Raw genomic sequence first — 24,092 nt, 5'->3', positions numbered from 1 at the left:
GACATATTAGGAAATGCCCACAACTAATATAAAATTCCTGCCTGTGGGATTACAAGTATTTAAATATGCTTAGTTGAAAATCACATTCATTAATACAGAAAGTCAGTGCTAACCCATTATTCTTACTGATTTGAATAGACCTCCAATCCCATCCTTAATATAATTAGAAATCCTAACTGGTTAGATGTTGATAAATACTTAAGAGTGATGACTGAGTCATTGGGGCAAATTTTGAGAAACTGTTGCCTATTAAAAGTTAATTTATAGTTGATGAACATACATCAAAGTTTTCAGATGATATATTCATAAAATAAAGTTGGTAGTCAATTCAGATTAAAACTACAAATGTTAATTTGTTTTAATTTTAAAAGAAGTTTCTGTTTGGTTAAAAGTAAGTAAAGCATTCTTAATTGTTATAAATGTATCACAAGTATAAGTTTATAAATATTATAAATTTTCTCATAATATGGGGAGGCTTTTTTAAATCATTCAGTAAATTGTACACTTCTGTTTTGATGTAAAGGATTGCCCTTTTGCTATGGTTGCAGATTATTTTTATGTTTGGGCAGGTTTCTAAATTCCAAACTGGTGCTTGTAATGATTGGACTCCTGAGGAATGTGGGAAGGGGGAGGCTTTTTGTTTTAGCATTTCTGAATTCGCATGTCCCTGTAAATATTTTTTATACAACAAGATCAGCTGCTGTTCTGCTGGGACATGGGAATTGTACAACACTACTAATAGCCTTGGGCATGGGATTACTAAGTCTCTATGCAGCCAAATTGATCAGAAGCATCTTCCCAAAGAATCAACAACATTGACACTGACAGCTTCTTGACACTGCAGAAAGGGTGAATAAAAGTATCTCCCTTGTTTGAGCAGAATTATTAAAACTCTGTGCTGATAAAGACATGCTAGTAATTGAAGTGCTGACTTATAATCCCAATGCTACCAGTGGGATCTTGGAGTGCTAGTGGACAATCACTTAAATATGAGCCAGCAGTGTGCTTCAGCTGTCAAAAAGCCAACATAGTCCTAGACTGCATTAACAAAGAGATAGAATCAAGAACTCATGAAGTGTTAGTACCACTTTATAATGCTTTGGTAAGACCACACTTGAAATATTGCATCCAGTTTTGGTTTCCACAGTAAAAAAAGATATTGAGACCCTAGAAAGAATGCAGAGAAGAGTAACAAAGATAATTAGGGGGCTGGAGGCTAAAAAGTATGAAGAACAGTTGCAGAAATTGGGTATGTCTAGATTAATGAAAAAAAGGACTATGAGTGGCAATGTTCCAGCATCTAAGATGAGGGGATCAAGCTATTCCACAAAGCACCTGAAGGCAGAACAAATAGTAAAGGGGGGAAACTAATCAAAGAGAAAACCAAGCTAGAAATATGTCCCAAAGGTGCTTTGTAAAAAGCATCTTTGGGACAACCATGACCTGGATGACTGAGAATCTCCATAGACAAGCTAGAAATAAGGAGAAATTTTCTAACAGAACAATTAATCAGTGGAAAGACTTGTCTTCAGAAGTTGTGGGTGCTCCCATCAATGGAGGTTTGTTATTGCTAGTTGCGAAGTCCTGTCTGATCAATTGTGACCCTGTGGACAATGTTCCTCCAGGCTTTCCTGTCTTCTACTATCATCTGGAGTCCATTTAAGCTCACGCCTACTGCTTCAGTGACTCCATCCAGCCACCTCATTCTCTGTCACCCGCTTCTTCTTTTGCCCTCAATCTTTCCCAGCATTAGGCTCTTCTCCAGTGAGTCCTTCCTTCTCATTAGGTGGCCAAAGTATTTGAGTTTCATCTTCAGGATCTCGCCTTCTATAGAGCAGTCAGGGTTGATCCCAGGACTGACTTTGATCGCCGAGGTTTATAAGAAGAGATTAGATAACCATTTGTCTCAAATTGAATGAGATTTGCTGCTTGAGCAGGTGATTGGACTAGAAAACTTCCAAATTCCCTTCAACTTTATTATTCTGTTATTCGGTCCTAACTTGCAGGTCATCCTGTTTAAATTTGTTTATAGTATGAGGCTTTGTTAATGGATTACCGGATACCTGTTTGTGAGCTAAAAAAAGTTGCTTCTACCCAGTTATGGGATTAGATTTTTAAGACCATTGGAGAGCAAGTAAGGAAAGAGCTATATACATTTTTCTGTTTTAGGAAGCAGAGCCTATGTTCTCCTGTCCCTGAGCCAGCAAGATGGTATTGAACAACACATGGACTTTGATAGTCGCTATACCCTTCTTGAGCTGTTTGCAGAAACAACATCATCTGAAGAGCATTACATATCTTTTGAAGGGATTCCTCTTCCTCAGGTACTAACTGACAAAAAGGTTTTGGCAAGGGAGTGTGGCTTTCTTTATTGATGAGGCATTTTCAGTTTAAAACCTGAATTAGAAAGAATCTGAGTCAATTGTGAAGAGAATTTAATTTTTAGCAGCTGGTGACAAATTTAGAAGCTGTGCTTATCTTGCCTTTCAATTGGCAAGCTTAATGTGGCTAAATCAGTTTTGATAAAGAAATGACACAATTTTATCTCTGAATTTTTATTAGCTATAATGACTGGTATCCATTCTCTGATTGAAAATAAATGGCTGGCACTTCTGCTGCTAGCATCTTGTGGATGTAAAATAGTTGCAGTTACAGTACTAAAAGGAGAACAGTTTAGGATTTCTCTATCTTCTACAAGTTCTCCCTAAATTGTAGTGAGTAAAACTAATACATGGAGGGATGAAAAGACTGTATAAGCTTTGATGACATTTGATTGGAAAGCTACTAGAACTCAAGAATATGTCAGATACATATTAAAAGGTGAAACTTTTTATGGAGTGAGCTGTAAGGTATGCTGCCTTGAATCAATAGCAGAATTATTGGCAAAGGACAGATATGGTCTTCTTGTTTCAGATTCCAGGAAAACTGCTGTTTTCTCTAGTAAAGCGTTATCTATGTGCTACCTCTCTCATGGACAAACTCAACAACATCACAGAGTGGAGAGATGAACAGGAACCTTGCATGGCCTCCAGTTCAGATTCAAAGAGAAAGAAGAGAATGCAATGTGAATTTGACTTCAGCATGGCTATGGCCCACTTCATTTCAGAGTTAATCCAGGTTATGGGATGGAATCAGAATCAAGAGCTTCACTCGCTCAGACAAAAGAAACGATGTCAGTCAATCTTCCAGCACCAAATTCCAACCATCCCATCAGCTGCAGAGGTGCCCCAGAAAGAAAACTGTGCTTTCAAGTTGCACTCAGCTTTTCCTAGTCGTAAGAGCTACGTGGAATATGTGCGAGAGACGTTGGTGCGTGGCATGCATGTGCGTATGCTGGAAAATTATGAAAAAGTCTGTGCAGGGGATGAAGGCGAGTTTCTTCAGAGCAATAATGGCACACCGCCTGTGCAGGTACTGCAGTGTGGGGAAGGGGAGGGACCTCCAGGTGATGATATGGGGTGAAGGAGTGATACAAATATTTGATTTTTAGGAATCCTATTGAGTTTCTCAAACGATTGTGCTTCCCAGATTGGCACAAGAAGTGAATCTATATTCAAAGGAAGTTTGTGGCTTATTTGATAATTGTTGTATAAGGTGCTTGGTATATTAACTCTTGTTTATAGAAGAAGAATTTTTGTGTGTATGGAGTTTATGATTCTAGACCGGATCATAAAGGAAGTGATCTGTAAGCACCCTGAAAACAATGCAGTAATTTCCAGATTCATGGCAATTTATAACTCTATAATTTTCCAGGTTTATTGGGAGTCTCTGGGCCGTACATACTGGGTTCATTGGCACATGATTGAGATTGTTGGTTCATCAAGAAATGCAGAGCAGAAAGCCCAGGAAAAGGTATCAACTCTTAGAGAGCTTCTGAGACAAAACACAGGTAAGATTCTGCTGGGCTTTTAGATACCCTTTAGATACCCTTTAGATACCCTTTCACTCAGTTGCTAAGTTACTTTAGGAGTGTTCTCTGCTTCTGAGCTTCAGTTTTGTTATTTATGCCAAGACTGATTTCAGTTTTCTCACGCTTACTTTCCTGTTTAAGCAGATGAAATGCTGAAATAATGTTTTCTTGTCGGTCTCCCGTTATTGGGAGGAATAATGGTTTAGAGATAGAACATGTGTTTTGCGTGTAACAAATGCAGTATATCTGTGCAAATTGAAAAGAGGGTAGGTTACAGATGACAGGGCAGAGTTTTCCCATCACAGCTATCTTGGCTTCTTACTTGGAGGTGTATGATGAGGTTTCAGCCTTTTCTTGGGAAACAGACCAAATTTAAAATAAATGAATAACAGCAAAACAGAATCTTTTAAACATAATTTTCAATGTTATAAAGATTAAAACAATGTGTCTTACACAGCACCAATAAACCACACATAAAAATTAAAATTCTACAGCTAGACATTTAGGCTAGAGTATTTATCTGTTTCTTCCCAAAACAGCAGGCTTTCCGAAGCACAAAAATATATATTTTCCTTTCTTTCCGGTTTTCCCTTTTTTTCCTGGGAAGGCCACACTTTTATCTGAAGCTGTGAGGAAATCCATGATCTTCTCAGCCTCCATTCCCTGCTGAGATGAGAAAATGTATTTTCTTTGTTTGAGCTGACACAGTAGTTAATTTAATACTGACCAAAAAGTGAAGAGCACAATATTAGTAACTTTGGGGAGTAGTTTACACTTAGTTATTAAGTTAAATGAACTTACCTAATCAAGACAAAATTCCGTATCATCGTATTAATAATGTAGTGTATGCTTTTATATATTTACTTTTTAATCTGTTTAGGATATATACCTTTGATATATTTACTATTTGAATGCTTTTGTAACTCGGATATGGATGAGGTATGCCCAGTTGAATTCATTAATGTAATTGATTGTTTAAATATGAATATATTTACTAACTGTAAGTAAATAATAAGTATAGGGTTATCCTGTTAATATACAATTAGAGTAGCAGCTAAGAAAACAATTGTTTTCTTAGCTGCTACTCTAATTGTATATTAACAGGGTAATCCTATACTTATGCAGGAATAAATCAAATTGAATATAATGGGGCTTACTTTTGAGTAGACATATATGAGTTTAAGTTGCAATAGCTATAGTATTAAGTTGCCTATTAGCATGTAGCAAAATCTCTGTTATGAGATTTCTGTTTTGATGCCACCATTTAACTTGAGTGTGTCAAGAAACCACATATAACATCTCTTAGTCATTTTTGTTTATTTCCAGTTAACCAGCCAAGATATTGCCAACCACTCAAAGAATTATACACTTTACCATGCCTTACGGATCATTTGAATAAGGACTGTGGGACTTTAAGTCAAGCTGAATGGTGGGAACTACTCTTCTTCATTAACAAGCTAGAAGTCCATAAGCATCAAGAAGTTGTTCATTTCATCCAGCAGAATCAGAAGGTAAAGCACTGAGAAGAATCAATCCAACCAGAAAGGGATTTCAAGCTAATTGCTTAATTTGATATGAGAATTCATACACTGTATAGGCTGCATTGCTTGTAAAAAAGTAATTGTATTACAAGATCAGATGCACCATACCTGAAAAGTATTTCTTTGTGCCTGGGATTATATTCTGTAATCAGAAAGATAGTTACAGAGCCCTAAATATTTAATATTCAAGATAAGCCCCAAAGCAAACTGGATCCATGTGGATAGATCCAGAGTCAATGAAGCTAATTTAAGAACCCAGCTCCAAATTATTTGCATACAGTTTTGAATTTTGCAAAGGTCCAGTTTTCAGACAATTTGCTTGAGGATGATAGGAATTGAAGTTCAAAATAACTGCTGATATTAGGTTACCTCCAAATGTCATCCAAATTGGCAAATCATAGATAACTTTGGTGCTCTAAACTCAAGGGCCAAATTTCCAAGCGGAATTAGTGAACTCTCCCAATCTGATTTTGTGGGCTTTTGGTATGGTTCTAGGTAACTCTGGTAATAAACTGCAATAGGAACGCTGTGCTTTTATTCTCTCTGCATTTCAAGCTATCAAGACTAAATGAAGAGGATCTGATCCAGATGTGTGTTTCAGTAGAGTTGGCTCAGAAAATACTACAGCTCCTGAACAAGCATTGTCAGGGAACCACTCAAATTGATCTGCAGAACTCCCATGTCTATTTCAAATATCTCTTTAGCAAGGGAGGTACAGAGCAGAACTGCCCAAATGCAGAAATGCTCTCTGCAAATTATGGTGACCTTTCTGAAGCCCTGAAGTCCAAAAAAACAAAAGAAGATACACTGCCTGATAGAGTGTCTTCTCCAACTCCATTTGCAGCAAAGGAAAGTGACAGGCGGCTGATTAACACATTTCCCAAAATAGAAGGGCTCTTCTTTCCAGACACATTGGATGAGAAAGTCAAAGGTAAGTGCCAGGCAGTATCGGACATATTAATTGGTTAGAGGAACTTCAAAACTTAGCTTCATTGAGAATTCCTAACTGTCACTGTCATGAAATGTATCTATGCTTTGAACTTGAAAATGTAATGATTTAGCATACAGGTTTCCATTTTATAGCCAAGGTTGCTATGAGAACTTGATTTGATAAATCAGGATTCATGGCTATCAGCAGCCAATGAAACATGTTTTGTAAAATATTCTGTACTTCCCACTTCTGCTTCACATTATTGACAGCAAATGACAGAAAGTAGCAATGATTGATATGAAAGAGTCCCCGTCTGGTCAGATAGTCAGCATACAAAATTATAAATAAAATAAACCAATTAAAAATTGTTGTCCCACTACAAATTCACCATTTATGGAGTTAGAAAGATCCTAAATAAACTTCAGTTTGTTTCCTGTAGTGTCGGGGTCCCCAATCCCCGGTCCATGGATCAGGACCGGTCCGTGGCATGCCAGAAACTGGGCTAGGCATACCAGTGAAGCCCCATCCGTGGGATGCAGGCAGCATGCAAAACCACACCCCCTTCCATCCATGGAAAAACCTTTCTCCATGAAACCAGTCCCTGGTTCCCAAAAGGTTGGGGGCCATTGTTGTAGTGTGTGCAGAATTTTAGAACAGACTGAAAATGTGCAACAATTATTTTAAAGCACATTTCAAATTTTGAGAACATGTTATGAGCAAATTTTCTGCTGGGGCTGAGTTTCCCACTTCACAAAATGTTTGACATATCCGATTGAGCCAGTTATGAAGCCCGATTTATCATAATGGTGCTTCACATTTTCTAGAGACCTCCCTCCATCCCATGGCCATTATAGAGTCATGTGGAGCATGGAATATAGTAGAAGAAAGGTGGCCTTAGGTATACTGGCATTCCCCCAGTGCTGTTTCAGACTGCAATTTTAGAGACTCCATTAATAACAACAATAACATATTAAATGTATAGCCATCCAAGTCCTAGCAATTCTGGACGGTGTACAAATTATTAAAAACATTTAAAAAACAAGGAACAATATAAACAAACTCAAGATAGCAGAGAAAACAAACATTGTTGCAAAAGCAATAGGTTGGTGAAGTAAATGAGGAAGTGTTACTTAATTATGCAGTAAGAAATGCTATGACTACAAAATACAAACTGTTCTGCTGTAAATAATGTTTGAGTATTTCAAGAAGGTAACTTAGCATTTATATCAATTTGAAGATCAGTTGTAATATTGTCTTAAATAATAGAGAGCCCAGTGCATACTGTGGGTTGCATGTTAAATCTAGTTTTTGTCTCAGGACAATTGCAGTGTGCTGTGATGTTGAAAGGCATTACCATCAGTTCGTTGCCATGAACAGATCATTCTGGTTGCTCTTTGGCTTACTGGGACCAATCACCAGAGGTGGGATTCTACCAGTTCGCACCTATTTGCTAGAACCGGTTGTTAACATTCTAAGCAGTTCGGAGAATCGGTTGTTAGAAGAAATTACTGGCCTAATCCTGTAAGGAAGGCAGGAAGGAAACATTCTGGTGTTGCTTACAGAAACTGCCTCTCCATTAACCCTTATTACATTCTTGGCAGGACTAGACTTCCTGTCTCAGGAATGTCTCTGGAGTTTTTTCCCCCTCCTTTGCTGGTACTTTGCTTGTGTGGAGTTGTGAGGAGATGCGTGCCTCAATGTGAGTGATGTTGAGTTGGCAACACCCAGCCAGTCACATGACCACCACCATGCAGTCACATGACTACAAAGCCACGCCCACCACCTAAGCCACACCCACAGAACCAGTTGTTAAAAAATTTGAATCCCACCCCTGCCAACCACCTATGCGGGAAGATAGCTTTTGTTAGATTGGCCCACCTCAGGTGTCTAATGGGCTTACTTAAGTTTCAGAGGAAGCTTTGGGTTTTCCCTGAAGGTCTGTCAGGCAGTTCAGTTGAAGCTGTAATTGCAGCCTGGAATAGGCAGGTGACAGGATCTGGATTGGGCTGCTTCTATGCAGCCTCTCTCTATGCACCGATTCCTTGGTTCTTCAAGGAGCTCCAGAAGATGAAGTGCAGGAAGTGATGCCTAGAGTGTCTTTGAAGAAAGACAAAGAGTGAATCGAACCAAACATGAGTGAAAGCCCATTCGTGGGCCTATATCATGGTAAAAAAGGGGGTAAAATGTGATTCGTTCACTGCTATTATTGAATTATACCAGTAGCTGCTCAGTGGTCCTATTCAGAGTAACATACTCCCTCTTTGGTGGAGGGGAGAGCTGCAGGATCATCTGCAGAACCGTGGTGATGAATGATTCATGCTATCTGGTGGATAAAGTCGCTCAGATTTATTTGGATTTGAACTCTATCTGGAGAAGACCAATTGAGTTGCCCACGGCAGTCTTGTGAGGTTATCCAGATGGAGTCTGATTCTGTGTCTCACAAGGAAATGGACAAATTCCCCCAGTCTGTTGGTGCAGCCCCTTGTTTGTTAAATCCTGCCCCTCTTGAGTTGTTAAGGTAACTCAGGAGGTGACCAAGGGATGGATCCATCCAGTGATACCTGCCTCTTTGAGAGAAGAGATGATCCTACCAATTTTGAAAGGAGTGGTAATACATCCCTCCTCAAGAGATGATCACCTAATTTTTAAATTCACTTTTGAAATTGGGAAGATTTGTTTGGCATTCAGACCTATTGTTTTACAGTATTCCTCACTGATACTTGCTGGTGTAGATTGTTATATCCAATCTTCTTCTTCATTTCCTTTTTTACCATTTTGAATGTTGAGACGGATACAGAGCTTTGGTTCTTGCACTTCTTGTTGCTTCAACCATTTTGTTATTTAATGCTGCTGTAGCGGTGTCTTTGATGTTGTCTTTCCATCATCTTCTGGATCTGCCTCGTGCTCTTTTTATAGCATGTATGCTTCATATGGTAGGAAATCCCCAAAGATTCTCTCCAGATATCCAATATAGACAGAAAAGGTTGCTAAGAGAAGGCTAACATACCTGTAGGGGGATTTGTATTCTGGTTGACTGGGTGAATAGCAAGTAGATATGAGGAGGGTACTTTGGGGAAACTGATTGCAAAATTGTGCTGATAGATCTGTTGCTCAGCTTTCTGCAGTGTGGAGGTGGCCAGAAAGAAAAGCACCGTGGAGCAGCTGGAGGATGCCATGGAGATGATCCAGAAGTCCAGCTGTGACATTGAGCTGAAGATGGCGGGTCTTAAATTTATCATTGCAATTTTGGAGGAGGAAGAGGAATCTGGGCAAAGGAGACAGATTGCCATAGCAGAGAGTGACTTTGCCATTAGGTTAGCTTTTTTCATTAGGTCCTGTAATCATTATGGTATGTTTTGAGCAACAGAAGGAATATTGAAGAATGGTTTTAATTAGCCTTTAAGTAAATTCTGATTACAATAGCACACCAAAACCAAAACCAAAATACATATGTGGGGTTGGACTAGAACATCTCTAAGTTCCCTTCCAACTCTCTTATTCTGTTACATATCAAAAAGAAGATACACACCCATTTGTCTCCTTGAAGGATGAGAATGAATTGAATGCTAAATAAATAAAATGTAAGACCTGTGGTGGTGATGCTGTATGCAAACACAGATATCAGCATGTTTTCATTTAGAGCAGGGGTGTCCAACCTTGGCAATTTTAAGACTTGTGGACTTCAACTCCCAGAGTTCCTCAGCCAGCAAAGCTGGCTGAGGAACTCTGGGAGTTGAAGTCCACAAGTCTTAAAATTGCCAAGGTTGGACACCCCTGATAGAGCGTATTGCTTCCACTGATCCTTAGATATCGCTTGGCACATTTTTGTTCAAGCTTACAATGTTGTTCGGTAGACAGAGATTACAATTCTAGAACCTTTGAAACATTTTTTCTTTTTAAATAAGACCAGAATTTTTGGAAAAGTTGAAATAATTTTTGGAACACCTTTTATATATATTTTTTGAAACATCTTTTAAAAAAACTTTTACATCTTTTGTATTGTGTATAATTTGATTTGTTCATAGTTGAAACATGTTATAGTTGATAGGTGATCATAGTTGAAACATTACATTTAAAATATGATTGAATCCTAATTTTCCAAATTTAGCTAGATGGATGGTTTTGCACCAAAAATTCAATGATCGAGAATGAAATCATAATTCATATCTTAATGGAAATAAGGTAATTAGCTTATATAGATTAAATATTGGCATTCAGAACTTTTTATCCCGTATATTTTTCTGGGGAAAAAAACTATATACAATTTTTTTTATTTTGTAAAATCTGCACTTACAACACCTATAATTTAATAAATAACCTTTCTAAAAATTCAAAATTATTCTTTAAATTTTTGGTAGGGTAGTTGGTGTCTAAGTCTTCACTGATGGTGAAAATTTTCTAAACTATGGAAGTCCACTGAATCCAAGTGGGCAGATTGCTTTGCATTCTGATCATCGTAGCAGAGAATGCTGGTCCTGCACCATTATGAACTGAATATCAGCAATCCTTAGATGATTCTTTCAAAAAGAAAATGTTTTACAATCCAGTAGTTTAGTATTTTTCTCGGAAAGGGCTTGGAAAAGTGTTTAGTGTGCGATGGATAAATGTTGTTTTCCCCCATAAATATTTCCAGTTTATTTCCTGGTCTTTCTCATCTCTAGCCTTACGTGACTTGACAGCTAATCGTCTTCAAAGGCACTCAGGTGTGGTTTTGCCTCTTTTCTACCTGTAGGGAGAGAATTGTGAAGGCACTGATGGACCTGCTGAGACACCATGTAAAGGAAAACCTGCTTACAGTATTGGGGCTCCAGGTGCTCTATCTGCTCATGGCAGATTATGATTGGCAGGTGCTCATTGCAGCCAGAGGGGGGCTGCATTGTGTGCTGCACTGCATGAAGGAGAACGCCACATCTGTGCTGGTTCAGCAGGCTGGTCTAGCAGTAAGTAGGATGCAGAGATTCCTTGGAATCCCATTGCTGGGGAATGCTTGCTTATTTCTTTTTTTTAAAAAACATTTCTACTTTTTTCAGAATAGCATAGTCACAAGACAATTTACAATCAGCAGTTTAAAACAATGCAATTAAATAAGCAATTTAAAACTGAGCAGCAATCAAAACAAGAAGCATAAAATACTAAAAGGACAAACAAAGCTTATTGTTTTGTTTGATTAAAAACTCACTTATGAGATATTTGAACCAAATCTCCAGATTTTCAGATATGGGCCATTTTCTGAAAAAATCACTATCCCTTGTAGAGTTTCTGGGTGTGGTTCACAGTCCAGTTCAAAGCTGCAAAGGTATCTAGCTGCCGTGGATGGATCAGTAAGTATTGCTTCAATGTCTTTTCTTGCCTTGACACAGCATCTTTCCTTCCATCTTTCAGATTTGATAGTGCCATTATCAGAAGCTGATCACTTCTAAGCATATCAGTATATAAATGGTGAAATATTAACTGCATCTACTTTGCTTTTTGTGAATGAAGAGAAATGTTGGAGATTTTGATCCCAATCTACATCTTGTCCTCTTTTCTTTCTTGCTTTTGAGCTGCTGTATTTGACTCCCAGGTACTGAAGATGCTGTTGGATGCGGGGAACTATAAGTTACCAAGGGCCTGTGGGAAGCCCCAACCTGTGGACAACTCAGGATCCCAGACAATGCAACAGGTCTTGGACAGCATTGATTCATTGATTGCTTCTAACAAGGATATTGGCAACTTACTATGTGTCATCCCTGCTGCAGTTGAGAAAATGTTGGGCACACCTGGGTAAGATCAAGTGAGAATCTGAGTTATAACTGTATAGCAGTTGAAGGCCATTCAAACTATGGAGAAAATGTTTTTGAGCTTTGGAGACAAGAATTTCAATTTCTTTTTTGTTAAAAAAAAATCTTTATTAACTGATATCTAAATAATTAGCCTTCATTGCCTGGAAAATGAATTTTACTATCCTCCTTTCTACTTTCTGTTCCTCTCAGCACGGGGTGATTTAAGATTAATCCTTACCCTTCTTTCCCAGAGCCTCAGCAGCAGTTCAAGATGGACTTTTGGTGCTCGGCAAGTTGATTGATTATGATAAGACCCTGGCACAACAACTAGAAAACTCTGATCTTGGTTGTGCCCTTCGGGACTTCTGTCACTTGGGCCAAAGCTCAGATGCAATCATGGCTGACAAGATGCTCACCCATCTGCCTGAACATAAACTGCCAGGGAAGAAACAGGATGCAGGTATGAAACATCCCAGTCTCTAGTGTCAGTCCTTCTCAGTAACTAGGAATATTTGTGATATCTGAACTCTCCTTTGCATTCTAAAGACCATTGTGATTGGCGCAATTTCCCTTTTCACAGATATAGTACAATTCTTTAGAAGGGCTAACAAATGTCACAATCACTTTGGGGGTACTTCTAGGGATTTTGGTCAGAGAAGTGAGTGAGATTCCCCCCTTCCCAATATTTTGTTTTTTTTCCAAAACAAAATTTCTGGACCAGGAAGCATTTCAGTTATGTCCTTCCAATGTTTTGCCTCCCCAACCAGACTCTGCAGCCTTCTTTAATTTTCATGACACGAACATCATAAAGCTACTGAGTAGTCTGCAGACAAACAGTGTTTGGAAGGAGATGGCAGTGGTGTTGCAATGCTTCCTCCCTGACAACGGTGCCTTTTTTGGGGAAATTAGCCATGATTTTCTGGCAAATGTGCCAATTCAGAAAGAGTTGACAAAGCAGGATTCTGAAAAAGAGATACAACTGGGAATGTTAAGGTAAGGCTACTATATTTCAGTAATAGTGTATATGTTTTAAGTTTATACGTTCCTACTTGGAATTCCTAGAGTTGAAGTGAACAATAAATGGACCTCCAGCTATTGAATCTCATTAAATCAACCAGTATAGCCAATGATCAAAAATTACGGATGTTGTAATCTAACAACAATTGTACTGTAGTACAATTACAGCAACAAAGGTGCCTCGCCTTTCAGTACAAGATATCTTCGATTCCATCTGGTCTGGTGTTCCCACCTTGGCAGTTTTCTTTAGATATGGAGGTGACTTGTTGCCTTACAGATATTGGACTATAACTCCCATACCTTTGACTATGCTGATTGAAATTGAAGACTGGACTAGTAAGATTGTTAGGGGATAGGGTATGCTCATTTGCTGGTGAGCACATTTAGAATTACATTACTTGGTAAATTAATGTATCACGAGGGTTCCCCAAATAAACTGGCAGTTCTCTGATTTAGGCTACAATTTAAAGCTATGGAAGAAATAATAGCAATAGCACTTAGACTTATATACCGCTTCATAATGCTTTATAGCCCTCTCTAAGCAGTTTAGAATCAGCATATTGCCTCCAACAATTTGGGTCCTCATTTTACTGACCTTGGAAGGATGAAAGGCTGAGTCAATCTTGAGCCTGGTGAGAATCGAACTATTGGCAGTTAGCTTGCAATACTGCATTCTAATGTACTGCTGCACCATGGCTCTAATCAAACTCTTTCCTATGGACTTGCCTCTAGAAATTGTGGGTGCTCCAACACTGGAAGTTTTTAAGAAGAGATTGGACAATCATTTGTCTGAAATGGTATAGGCTTTTCTGACTAAGCAAGGGGTTGGACTAGAAGACCTCCAAGGTCCCGTCCCAGTTCTGTTATTCTCTATTTATCAGGAAAGATTAAGCTGCTTCCATCATGCAAATATGGTGAGAATGACTTTTGCAAAATGCAAACCATTTTAGAGCATGACTAAAGGAAAATCTTTTGGAACAATCTGGAAACCAACAAAAAGGAGGGGAAAGCCCATCCAACCAATGTAAAGTTGGCTGCATTTTGCTTTTCCTTCTGAAGTTCTAAAGAACTTCACATGCATCAAAACTTCTTGAAACAGAAAAATGCTTTTTGATGGCTGCAGAGTTCAGTTAGATTACAAGATGATTACTATAAGAATAAGTCACTTTCGTTTTATGTATATATGTATTTTCAAAGTGCTTCTTCTGAAATAAGTTAATTTTCTCTTTTTTTTTATCCAGGCTTTTGAACAAGTGTTTGGATAGTTCATGGAAGGATGTGGTATCCTGGAATAAATGCATTGAGCCTTGCTTGTCTTCCATAAACAGCCATATAAATGATCGAGAGGTGAGACAGTGGTAACCTAGGCGTACCAACCAGGATTCACATATATGATATGGTTGCATAGCTGGACCATTATCTATAAGCTTGTTATTCCAAGCATTTGGATGCATGTTTTGTTCACCAAAGAAGTGCAACCTGCATTTTCTTTGTCCTTGTTCCAATCTTTTGCAAACAGTGATTTTTTTTTAATATGCTGAAAACTAACACTGTATTCTCTGCTTGCTTTTGTTGTATTTATTGCTGAAGTTGCTTTTCGGCTTCTGCTTTGCTCCTGCAGTTTGTTTTTTGCTTTTATATTTTAAATGGGTTTTTGTTAAGTTTTATAGTTGTTTAAATAAATGAAATGTAAAAGTCAGATAAGAAATGAAATGTATTTTTAAAAAATTCAGAAAAAATATATTGTTCAAAATTTTACTTCCGTAATTCCTTAAAATCTCCTTTTTAATGAATTGTTCATTAGAATGGATGTCTGGAGCTGGTCATATGGTGAACTAAAACTCCCTTAATGCTTGTTGGTCATTGAAAATGGGCAACTTGTACTAAGCCACAGGTTCCTTACCTTTGCTTGGACGGATTTCTTTTCTGAGGGGCAGTGGGCCCAAGCTGTTTAGTACAGCACATACATTCCATCCTCCAAGAATGAGTTGGGGAAAGAGGCACTAAAGCCACACAGAAAACCTTCAGAGACTAACAATTCATACTTTGTGTTTGCAGGTTGTGGAAGAGTTCATTAAATTCTTGCACCGTCTGGCCTTCGTCAACAAAGACTGTGCGGTTGTAATGTGTTCTTCTGGCATGAAAGAAGCCTTGAGCAAAGTCTTGGAGAAACACAGCTCCAGCCTTTCTCAAGTGACAGAACTGAGGGACCTCATGAATAACTGTGAGAAGCCAGCTAGCCTCTATCAGAAGATGACAGCCACCATCCTGGCTGGTTGCATCCAGGTGAATTTTTTCTTCTTTGGCAGATAATATCTAATTTCAGGGACCAGGCTGAGGATCAGAGTTTCTTGGTAATATATATGGTGCTCAGATTTACTTTTATCCAAAGGAAATCTAAAGCAATCTCACAGTGCCTTCAGATACTCTTACCCAACTGGATACTCTTCACATAAGTCACATTAGCTCTTATACGGTACAACCATTGGCAGTGCTGGCTAGGAATGAGGGGATGTGAAGTCCAATACTTCTGAAAGTCCAACAATTCAGAAAGCATCGCCGCTCAGTCTAAATATGGGATTCTTTTTTTTAATGTAATTCTGCTACAATGTTTAGCCAACCTAACTCTATACTTTGGCTTTTCCCCCCCTTTTGTCTCTTTTCCAACACACTTTACAGATGGTTCTAAATCAGATAGAAGAACACAGGCATAGCCATCAACCTATCAATGTTCCATTTTTTGATGTATTTCTGCATTATCTTTGTCATGGTGAGCATATTGTTAGTGCTGGAGTTTTAGATACCTTATTCCTTCAGAAGCTCTTCCAGCTTCTCCTCCGCCTGGATTTTTTTTCAGTGTTTTCTTTTGTGTGTAGGCTGCAGCACTGAAGTAAAGGAAGACAAGTGTTGGGAGAGAGTAGAAGTCTCCTCCAATTCTCAACAGACCAACAAGTTAGTGGATGGAAATGTCAAAACCTACTGGGAGTCAAATGGCACCACTGGATCCCACTACATCAATGTTTACATGCATCATGGTGTCATAATCCAGTGAGTGTATGCATGAACTAGGCTTTGAAACAACAAAATTTGGGTAAAGGGTTTTTTTCTGCCCCTGAACTGTAGGAGCATAATAAGGAAAAATCATTTCTGTCATATTGTCTATGTCCCTTAAGAGGAAAGGGTACACAAAAATAAGCCTGTGTTTCCTTACTGAAATATCTAATAGGTCTTGAGTCAACAAAAATATCGTGATGGCTCAGATGCCAAATGGAGTTATGGTTTTCCTGTTTAGCCAGACATGGGCCTTTAGATTGTGAGAAAGATGGGGTTTTCAGATGGGGCTTGGTTCTTACTTTGAAACTCTTCTTCTTGGCTTGTACAGGCAGATGTCACTACTGGTGGCCAGCGAGGATTCAAGCTACATGCCAGCCCGGATTATAGTTATGGCAGGAGAGAACAGTTCCAGCATCAACACCAAGCTCAATATGGTCAGTCCTGTGGACTTCCCAAATAACCTAGGCTTCCACAGCCAGAGGGAAGAGCCCAAAGCTCTTCAGCCTGCCTTGTAAAGGATTCCCACTATGAGGAATACTTTTCAGCAGAAAGGCTGTAGTTTTGCATGAAGCTTTCAGAAAGGTCCTGATTTAGTCCCTCATTCATTATATCAGTATCCCATATAGCTTGCATATATCATCATATCATTTTATATCCTGAGTCTCTGAGGAACAGCCAAATCTCTTCATGACTTCTATCTACCTGGCAAGAGCTAGCATAATTGGGTGCTCTGGGTACTTTCAATTAAACAATGTCACTTATTGGGACCCAGGGCACAAGCCATCTGCCTCATGGCATCTGTGCACTGGAATGAGATCCTCTCAGGTGTTCCCAAAAAGTTGGAAAACCTGGTTGTTCTTCTGGGTCTTGAGTAGAGCCAAATCTTTGTCAGATGGGCTTTTGAATTTAGAGCGTGTTGTCTGGATGGCTGACCTTATTTGGAATATTGTCTATACAACATTGTGTATATTGTTGTTTATTTTAAATTGTGAGCCACCAGAATCACGTTCAGGCATCTAATCTAAATGTCCAAGATGGAAGGTATAACTCTGTAACAGTGTAAATTACACGTAATGATTTGTCAGAAATTAACCATTAAAGAATGCAGAGATCTGAATCTGGATCATCCCAGTTTCAGACTAACCTACCAACCATTTAACAGGAACAAATAGCAGATTGATGGAGGACCGTTGCCTGGGCAGATAAAAGATTTGTAGTGATTATGTCTCATGACCACTGCTAGCATTTTTTAAAAATGCTAAAAACCACAAAATGACTGCCACGCTTGTGTAACCACTTATAACACTTATGCTGTCTTTATTTGTGATCCTGTACCCCAGTATAATTCACTTAGGTTTGCCTTGATTTTTGTATAACTCCAGATGGTATGGCAACCATGATTTATTCTTTATGCAATATGTAAATTCATTTACTGAGGCCTGGTCAACAAACTATGATTAAAGCTATCAACTCACCTAAAATATAAGTTTTCCAGAGGAAGAAGAAGCAAAGAGAACATATATATGTAAGTGAAGTGAGAATACATTTTCTTTTGAACAGTCAAGTACAAAATGTTGATTTCACTATCTCTGTACGTGGAGAACGGAGAAAGCTGTGAGAAATGCTCCCGCTATTTCTCCAGGTGGACTTCCATACCGCCCCCAGCTGCTTTTCATGGGGCAGCTTGTTTTTTCCTCTTCTGCAAGTTAGTGATTGCTGTTAGTTATTGTTGTTCATAGAAAAAAAATCTTGGCTTTGGCAGTGAGGCTTAAAGGCAAAAAATGAATCTATTTAGCTGTTTTAAATACACCTTGAGAGATTAGTAGGAAGTGTGAACACAGTCCCTCTGGATCAGACACAGGCCTACCTTGTCCCAGGTGGCCAACTGGCTGCCAGGAAAAAGCTGACAAGCAGGATGTGAAAGCCTAGCATATTTCAGTTCATGTTTCCCAGCAACTGGTAAAAAGCAAATTGCTACTGCCTTGGTTAATGGCAACCGTGGATAGCTTTATCCTCTGTAGGTTTGTCTAATCCCCCTTCAAAATCATCTGGCACCAGTAGTTTCTTATGTGAATTCTTCCTGCTATCTGTGCTGAATCATTTAGAATGTTTACCCTGAGTTTGAGTGTATATATAGTGTTCGCTATCTCCATTTTTGTCCTTGACCTACTATTTTTTAATAAGTTGTCCCCTTCCTTCCTAGTTCATTTATCATTTTAGTTAGTGTGTTACACCCTTTGGAGGGAGACAATCAGAGCAGTTTTTAATGGTAGTTAGATTACGCATTTATGGGGAGACTTTATATATTGACAGTCATAGTTTTGATTATTTCCAGCACAAAAGATTTGTTTTTATGTGTGCTGAATTGATGTTACCATTAAACTGCTCACTCTATCTCATGTTGCCGTTCTTGGCTATTAAGCCCTCACTTAGATATCATCAGTAACTATACAAAGTTATAACGTTCAGCCATCGTTCTACACTTTTTCCCACCATGTATGGGGCTAATATGAGATGAGAGAAAACAAGAACCAGCCATTTCCAGGTACAGAGAATCAGTCTTTAAAACAATTTGGCTGTCTGCCAGGTCTAGCTATACCACACCCAAATATTCTTTAATTTGTGAGGGCAAGGAAAGCATCTACAGTTTAAACTCTGGAACGCAATCATATAAATAAGCTATGAAAATTCTCAATCATCCAGGTCATTTATTTTTCCCTTAGAAAAATCAGTCCAGTTGCCTTTTCAAAATAAAAAAGCACTTTTGATATAGATAAGTTCTGGTTTCCTTGCACCACAGAAAGCAAATCATGTTGTATGCAATGTTTATTCCAGTCTTTAGAGTAGATTTTAAGTTAGTCAAATCCAGATGGAGAATCTTCTACCAAAATAAACAACCTGTTGGCTAACAGCTTGTGTTTGAAGATGTGGGATTCACTGCTGTGCCTTAGTGTGAAGTCTGACACATGGAATCACGTTTAGTATTTTAAAACCTCTCTAAGTTTGAAGAGACTGGAGTTTGGAGTTCTGTTCCTTTCGATAAAATAATTTGATATCTTCAGTAAAATAATCCATCTCACTGCTCATTTAACTTCAGATGTAATTCATTTAAATATAATTGATGATAGCTTGCATTTCTATGGCCTTGAATTTTTGTTTAACCAGCCTATTGGGGATATTCTGATGCATTGGGACATGCTCAAAATGTTGTGTTTGTAGGTCTCTGGTGCCATATCATTCTATAACCTCAGATTTTTGTGTTCAAATTTCTGTCAAAGATAGTGACTTTTTGCTTTTACTCTAAAAGCCCTGTTGGTTAAAGACTTTTGTAAATGGACATTTTGTTCATACCATTTCAGTCAGGAGTTGGATCCTTGTTCTTTCTTTTCTACCTGAAGAATAGGAATTTTCCCCATATCATCATCATCAAAGTTTCATTAACACAGTTGACACTTTTTCTCTTTTCTCCACAAAGGTAAACGTCCCACCTTTATCTACCAGAGTGATCCTATTAGAGAACCTGACCCGATTCTGGCCTATCATACAGATCAAGATTAAGCGTTGCCAGCAGGTAGGTAGGTTGTGCTTTCCTTCTGTTCCAACCGTGAGAGCGACTGTCTAGTTGGAAAGGAAGTAGACATGATGCACGTGGAGTATGCCAGGTTGGAAGTCTGATTTAGAGCAGTGCCGTGTGTTGTCCACAGGGTGGCATTGACACACGTGTGCGTGGCATCGAAGTGATGGGCCCCAAGCCCACCTTCTGGCCCGTCTTCAGGGAGCAGCTGTGCCAGCGCACGCACCTCTTCTATGCGACCAAAGCACACACTTGGTGCCAAGAAATTTCAGCAGACCAGATGCAGTTGCTGCAACTTTTTAACAGGTCAGGCTTTTCCTAATGGAAGACTTTTGTCCTTTGGAGGTGGGGAGTTGGCTTGGGGTGCGTGTGTGTGTGTCAGCAAACGGTCTTGTCTCAAAGCACTTTCCTAGATGACAAACCGTAAGCTGATCGGTCGGCTTGTGTTTCTGTGCCCTTGAATTTTTATTTAACCGGCCTATTGGGGATATTCTGATACATTGGGACATGCTCAAAATGTTGTGTTTGTAGAAATGCCCCTGATGCCATATCATTCTGCAACCTCAGGTGTTTGTGGTCTCTTCAAATTTCTGTTCTAGAAACTCACCTAAGTGACTAGTGGGAGAGCATCACTATTCTCAGGATATCTTTTCCTCTCCTTATCCTGTTTATTAATATCTATTATATTGTCCAAACTCCCGTTCTCCACATTTACTTGCTATACTGTATAGTGTATACACGTATACAATCTATATGTGCCCATTCTTGGTTGTTTCTCCCCCCCGCCCCCTCAAATAAAAAGCTCAGTCTGCACCCCTTTCCGAATGCAGGTTGAATAGTGCCTTGTGTCATGAGGAACTATTTGCCGATCGCTTCCTTCCTGATGATGAGGCTGCCCAGGTTCTAGGCAAGACCTGTTGGGAATCCCTGATCACTCCCTTGGTGCAGAGAATCACTTCTCTAGGTATGGCTCTCTCTCCTCTCAAGTCTTGGCAGCCTTTGCTCTTCCTCTTCCTCTTTCTCAGCAAACTTGTGAATTGTTCTTTTGATATATATTTTTCTGGTTTTCCAGGCCCCGATGGTACCAGCCCCCTGTCTTGGCTCCTAAGGCAATACCTGGAAAACCTGGAGGTAGCTACAAGCCAGACTATTGCCTTTAACTCCCGTGTTCGGCGTCTGAGCCATCTGCTGGTACATGTAGATTCCAGTGGCCCTGAGCCCATAGAACTGATGTCTCCTATTCAATGCCGTGAGTCCTCTTCCATGGAACAAATAAAAGTATAAAACGGGCAGATGATCCTGACAGAGCTAAGAGAGGGGTGATGACAAAGATGGGAATTCCGTTAATATATTGTACGGTCATACTGACAAAACAAGAACAAGCAGAATTTTTTGGGGGGCAGATTTCTTTAGAGAAGGACTGTGATGGGATGGTGGAGTAGCAAGCCATTCTTGATCAGAGGAAAGCTTTCAAGGACTCAGAAAATTGGAGAGCATTACTTGGCTCTCTACTGCTTCTCTGTCCCAGAAGTGTTCCTAAATGCTGTATAAATTCCTCTTTGCAGAGAGGAGGAATGCAAAGAATAAGGAGTTGAGATCAGCAACTCTAAAGGCCATCATGAAAAAATCCACCAGTTTGATAAGCATCACACAGTGCTGGAAAGATGTTGTGCTGCAGCAGGTAAGGGTGGCTGAAAGATGATGTTCAGCAACAAGAACAAAACAGAGGAGAATAACAGAGTTGGAAGGGACCTTGGAGGTGTTCTAGTCCAACTCCCTGCTCACACAGGAAGCCCTATATCATTTCAGCGAAATGGTTGTCCAATCGCTTCTCACAAACTTCCAGTGTTGTAGCATTCACAACTTCTGGAGGCAAGTTGTTCCACTGGTTAATTCTTCTGACTGTCAGGAAATTTCTCCTTAGTTCTAGGTTGCTTCACTCCTTAATTAGTTTCCATCCATTGCTTCTTGTCCAGCCTTCAGGTGCTTTGGAGAATAGTTTGACTCTCTCTTCTTTGTGGCAGCCCCTGAGAGATTTGAACACTGCCATCATATCATCCCGAGTCCTTCTTTTCATTAAACTAGATATACACCCAATTCCAGCAACCGTTTTTATATGTGTTAGCCTCCAGTCCCCTAACTATTTTTGTTGTTGCTCTTCTCGGCACTCTTTCTAGACTCTCAACATCTATTTTACCTTGTGGCGACCAAAACTGGATACAGTATTCTAAGTGTGGTCTTACCATAGAGTGTGACTCTGTGTACCAAGAAGGATGATATGGTACAGGGATTTTACGTCTGCTGATGCAAACTGGGCTTTGCAATGACATCTATACAGTCAAGCAATTTGTGTATATTTCATGTTTATTTATAGTGCGTGTGTGTGTGTGTGTGTGTTGTTGTTGAAAGTGAAGGAATTCTTAGGACTCTACATCAGGATCCAGAGACTTTAAGAAAGGTCGGTTGGGCACCAAATTCTCAGAGGAAATGTGTGTGTCTTCTTTAGGCTCTGTTGTCCACTAAGTTAGGTGGTTTTATTTTTATTGTTGAAATGAAAACTCAGTGCATTCTTTAGGCCTTTGGGTTTATCAAAAGACAGAAAATTAGACATGTTGGTAAAACATTCCAAAACAGCAGTCAGCTGTAAAACAAATCGGTCTTGCGTGAGGAAAAAAAAATTTGGCACTGCAAAAGGCTACCTTGAGTTTGGTTCCACTGAACTGGATAGAATGGTTATGATTTTAAAATACTACGTATGTTTCGGTTCCAGGTGAAACAGTTCTTGAAGTCCTTTTGGCAGGACCCTGACTTTGTGGAGCGATACTGTAGCATCTACCAGCACCTCCGTACTGCCATGGAGGAGTTGTTTGGGCAGAAGATGTCCTTCTTGTTGGCCTTGCGTGATGGCTTCTCTGAAGGCTTGGTACAGCTGCCCTTCTCGTCAGCTGCCCATGTGAGTAAGGGGTTGATGGTTGGGAACTATAATGTCTCCCTAAAATGGAGTAGGGAACTTGAGGCTCAAGGCCAGATCTGCTCCCTGAAAATAATTACAGGGTATATTTTGGACTTTAAATAAATCTTCCTGAACACCTGTGTATCTCTGTCACCGTAAATACAACTGTTTACCTTTAAAATATACTGCGAGACAGGATGATTGACTGAAATACAATTCTATTATATGTTAAAACAGGAAAAATAATTCCAGTAATGTATGCAGTTTCTTTTGAATGTACCATGCTCATATATAACCAGTGCAGTGTTTTTACAAGGAATCTAAATTATTTATTGTAACTCTGAACCACACACGAATAAGGAATTGTTGAACTGCTTGTTTAGGAAAGCAAGGTAGCTTCAGGAAACTTTCTATTTTACAGTCTTCCCAATCTCATAACGATTAAACTGTTCCTATTTCATCCTTGACAAATCTTTATGAATAGATAGCTTGAGATGACATCATTTTCTCTCAAATTCTTGTATAAAAATATTAATTTTTTCCCTGAGACAACTTTATATAGGGAAAATGACAATCCTAGTATCTGTTCACTATCTTTCTTAACAGCTTTCTGTGATTTTTCAGAACCTATTTAAGAATCAAATATTTTTGTACTTGTTAGGGATATACACCCTAGCAGAACGTGCAACAGTAGTCAGACAGGCAGGCAGATATGTGAGATAAACGTTGTTGTAGTTTACACTCAGTAAAACAGATACAATGTGCTAGTTAAATAGTTTATTCCAGTAAGATTGTTATAGCATAGTCAAACAGTCCATATATCATACACTTAGTTCAGTCCGTCCGGGGATTATCCATTAGCAAAGTCCAGTGTCGAAAAAGAGGTCAGTAAACTTACAAATAATCAGTCCAGTAATATATCTCTTTTTGCAGTAGAGATATGAAGAAAATCAAACCTCTTTTCTTCGTTCAGCAATAGCAGGGAAAACACGCAGTTATCACCATCAATCCATCATTGTCAGCAATCCAGTAAAAGCCAGTTAACAGTGAGCTCTCTTGCTCCCTCTTATGGTGATTTTACAACCGCACCCAAAATACATGGTCTGCATTTAAAGTGATACACACAATCATAGTCTATATATATTATTTTACCCAAACTAAGTTAGGTAACCATGTTATCCCTAACATTCTCCCCTTTTGGGTAATTATAATAACACATATATCTATTTACAACTTTAAACCATAGTTTTCACAACTTTCCTTGTGCTTTACTGCACCTTGGGCTTTTGTAAACTGATCAGCAAAATTTTCTTCAGTCATGCAATATTCCAGACTTATTAAACCATTTTT

The 24,092-nt window shown here is 39.0% G+C and overlaps 1 protein-coding gene across 4 annotated transcripts in view; it reads left to right on the top strand.

The window, feature by feature from the left end:
• Positions 1-24,092, top strand: part of LOC113422796 (cullin-9-like) — a 37,802-nt gene that overhangs the window by 2,745 nt on the left and 10,965 nt on the right. For 3 of the 4 annotated variants that reach the window (XR_015749099.1, XM_087962471.1, XM_087962480.1), the window contains exons 3-24: positions 2,170-2,324; positions 2,914-3,411; positions 3,754-3,889; positions 5,237-5,421; positions 6,007-6,382; positions 9,498-9,696; positions 11,115-11,322; positions 11,946-12,145; positions 12,396-12,604; positions 12,725-12,802; positions 12,912-13,137; positions 14,403-14,508; positions 15,220-15,447; positions 15,841-15,931; positions 16,038-16,209; positions 16,544-16,649; positions 19,691-19,786; positions 19,920-20,095; positions 20,620-20,753; positions 20,862-21,038; positions 21,355-21,470; positions 22,560-22,742. Coding sequence is in view for 3 of the 4 variants with exons in the window: in XM_087962471.1 (XP_087818597.1) it covers positions 2,170-2,324; positions 2,914-3,411; positions 3,754-3,889; positions 5,237-5,421; positions 6,007-6,382; positions 9,498-9,696; positions 11,115-11,322; positions 11,946-12,145; positions 12,396-12,604; positions 12,725-12,802; positions 12,912-13,137; positions 14,403-14,508; positions 15,220-15,447; positions 15,841-15,931; positions 16,038-16,209; positions 16,544-16,649; positions 19,691-19,786; positions 19,920-20,095; positions 20,620-20,753; positions 20,862-21,038; positions 21,355-21,470; positions 22,560-22,742 (4,055 nt within the window). In the remaining variant the exon portion in view is untranslated. The remainder of the gene's footprint in view (positions 1-2,169; positions 2,325-2,913; positions 3,412-3,753; positions 3,890-5,236; positions 5,422-6,006; positions 6,383-9,497; positions 9,697-11,114; positions 11,323-11,945; positions 12,146-12,395; positions 12,605-12,724; positions 12,803-12,911; positions 13,138-14,402; positions 14,509-15,219; positions 15,448-15,840; positions 15,932-16,037; positions 16,210-16,543; positions 16,650-19,690; positions 19,787-19,919; positions 20,096-20,619; positions 20,754-20,861; positions 21,039-21,354; positions 21,471-22,559; positions 22,743-24,092) is intronic. The other variant, XM_026683960.2, reaches the window with a different exon arrangement.

This window comes from Notechis scutatus, chromosome 1 (assembly GCF_049901735.1).
Source record: "Notechis scutatus isolate UNSWTSFEM ecotype Mainland chromosome 1, rNotScu1.2, whole genome shotgun sequence".
Taxonomy (NCBI): Eukaryota; Metazoa; Chordata; class Lepidosauria; order Squamata; family Elapidae; genus Notechis; species Notechis scutatus.
This window is presented reverse-complemented; position numbering and strand designations above follow the sequence as displayed.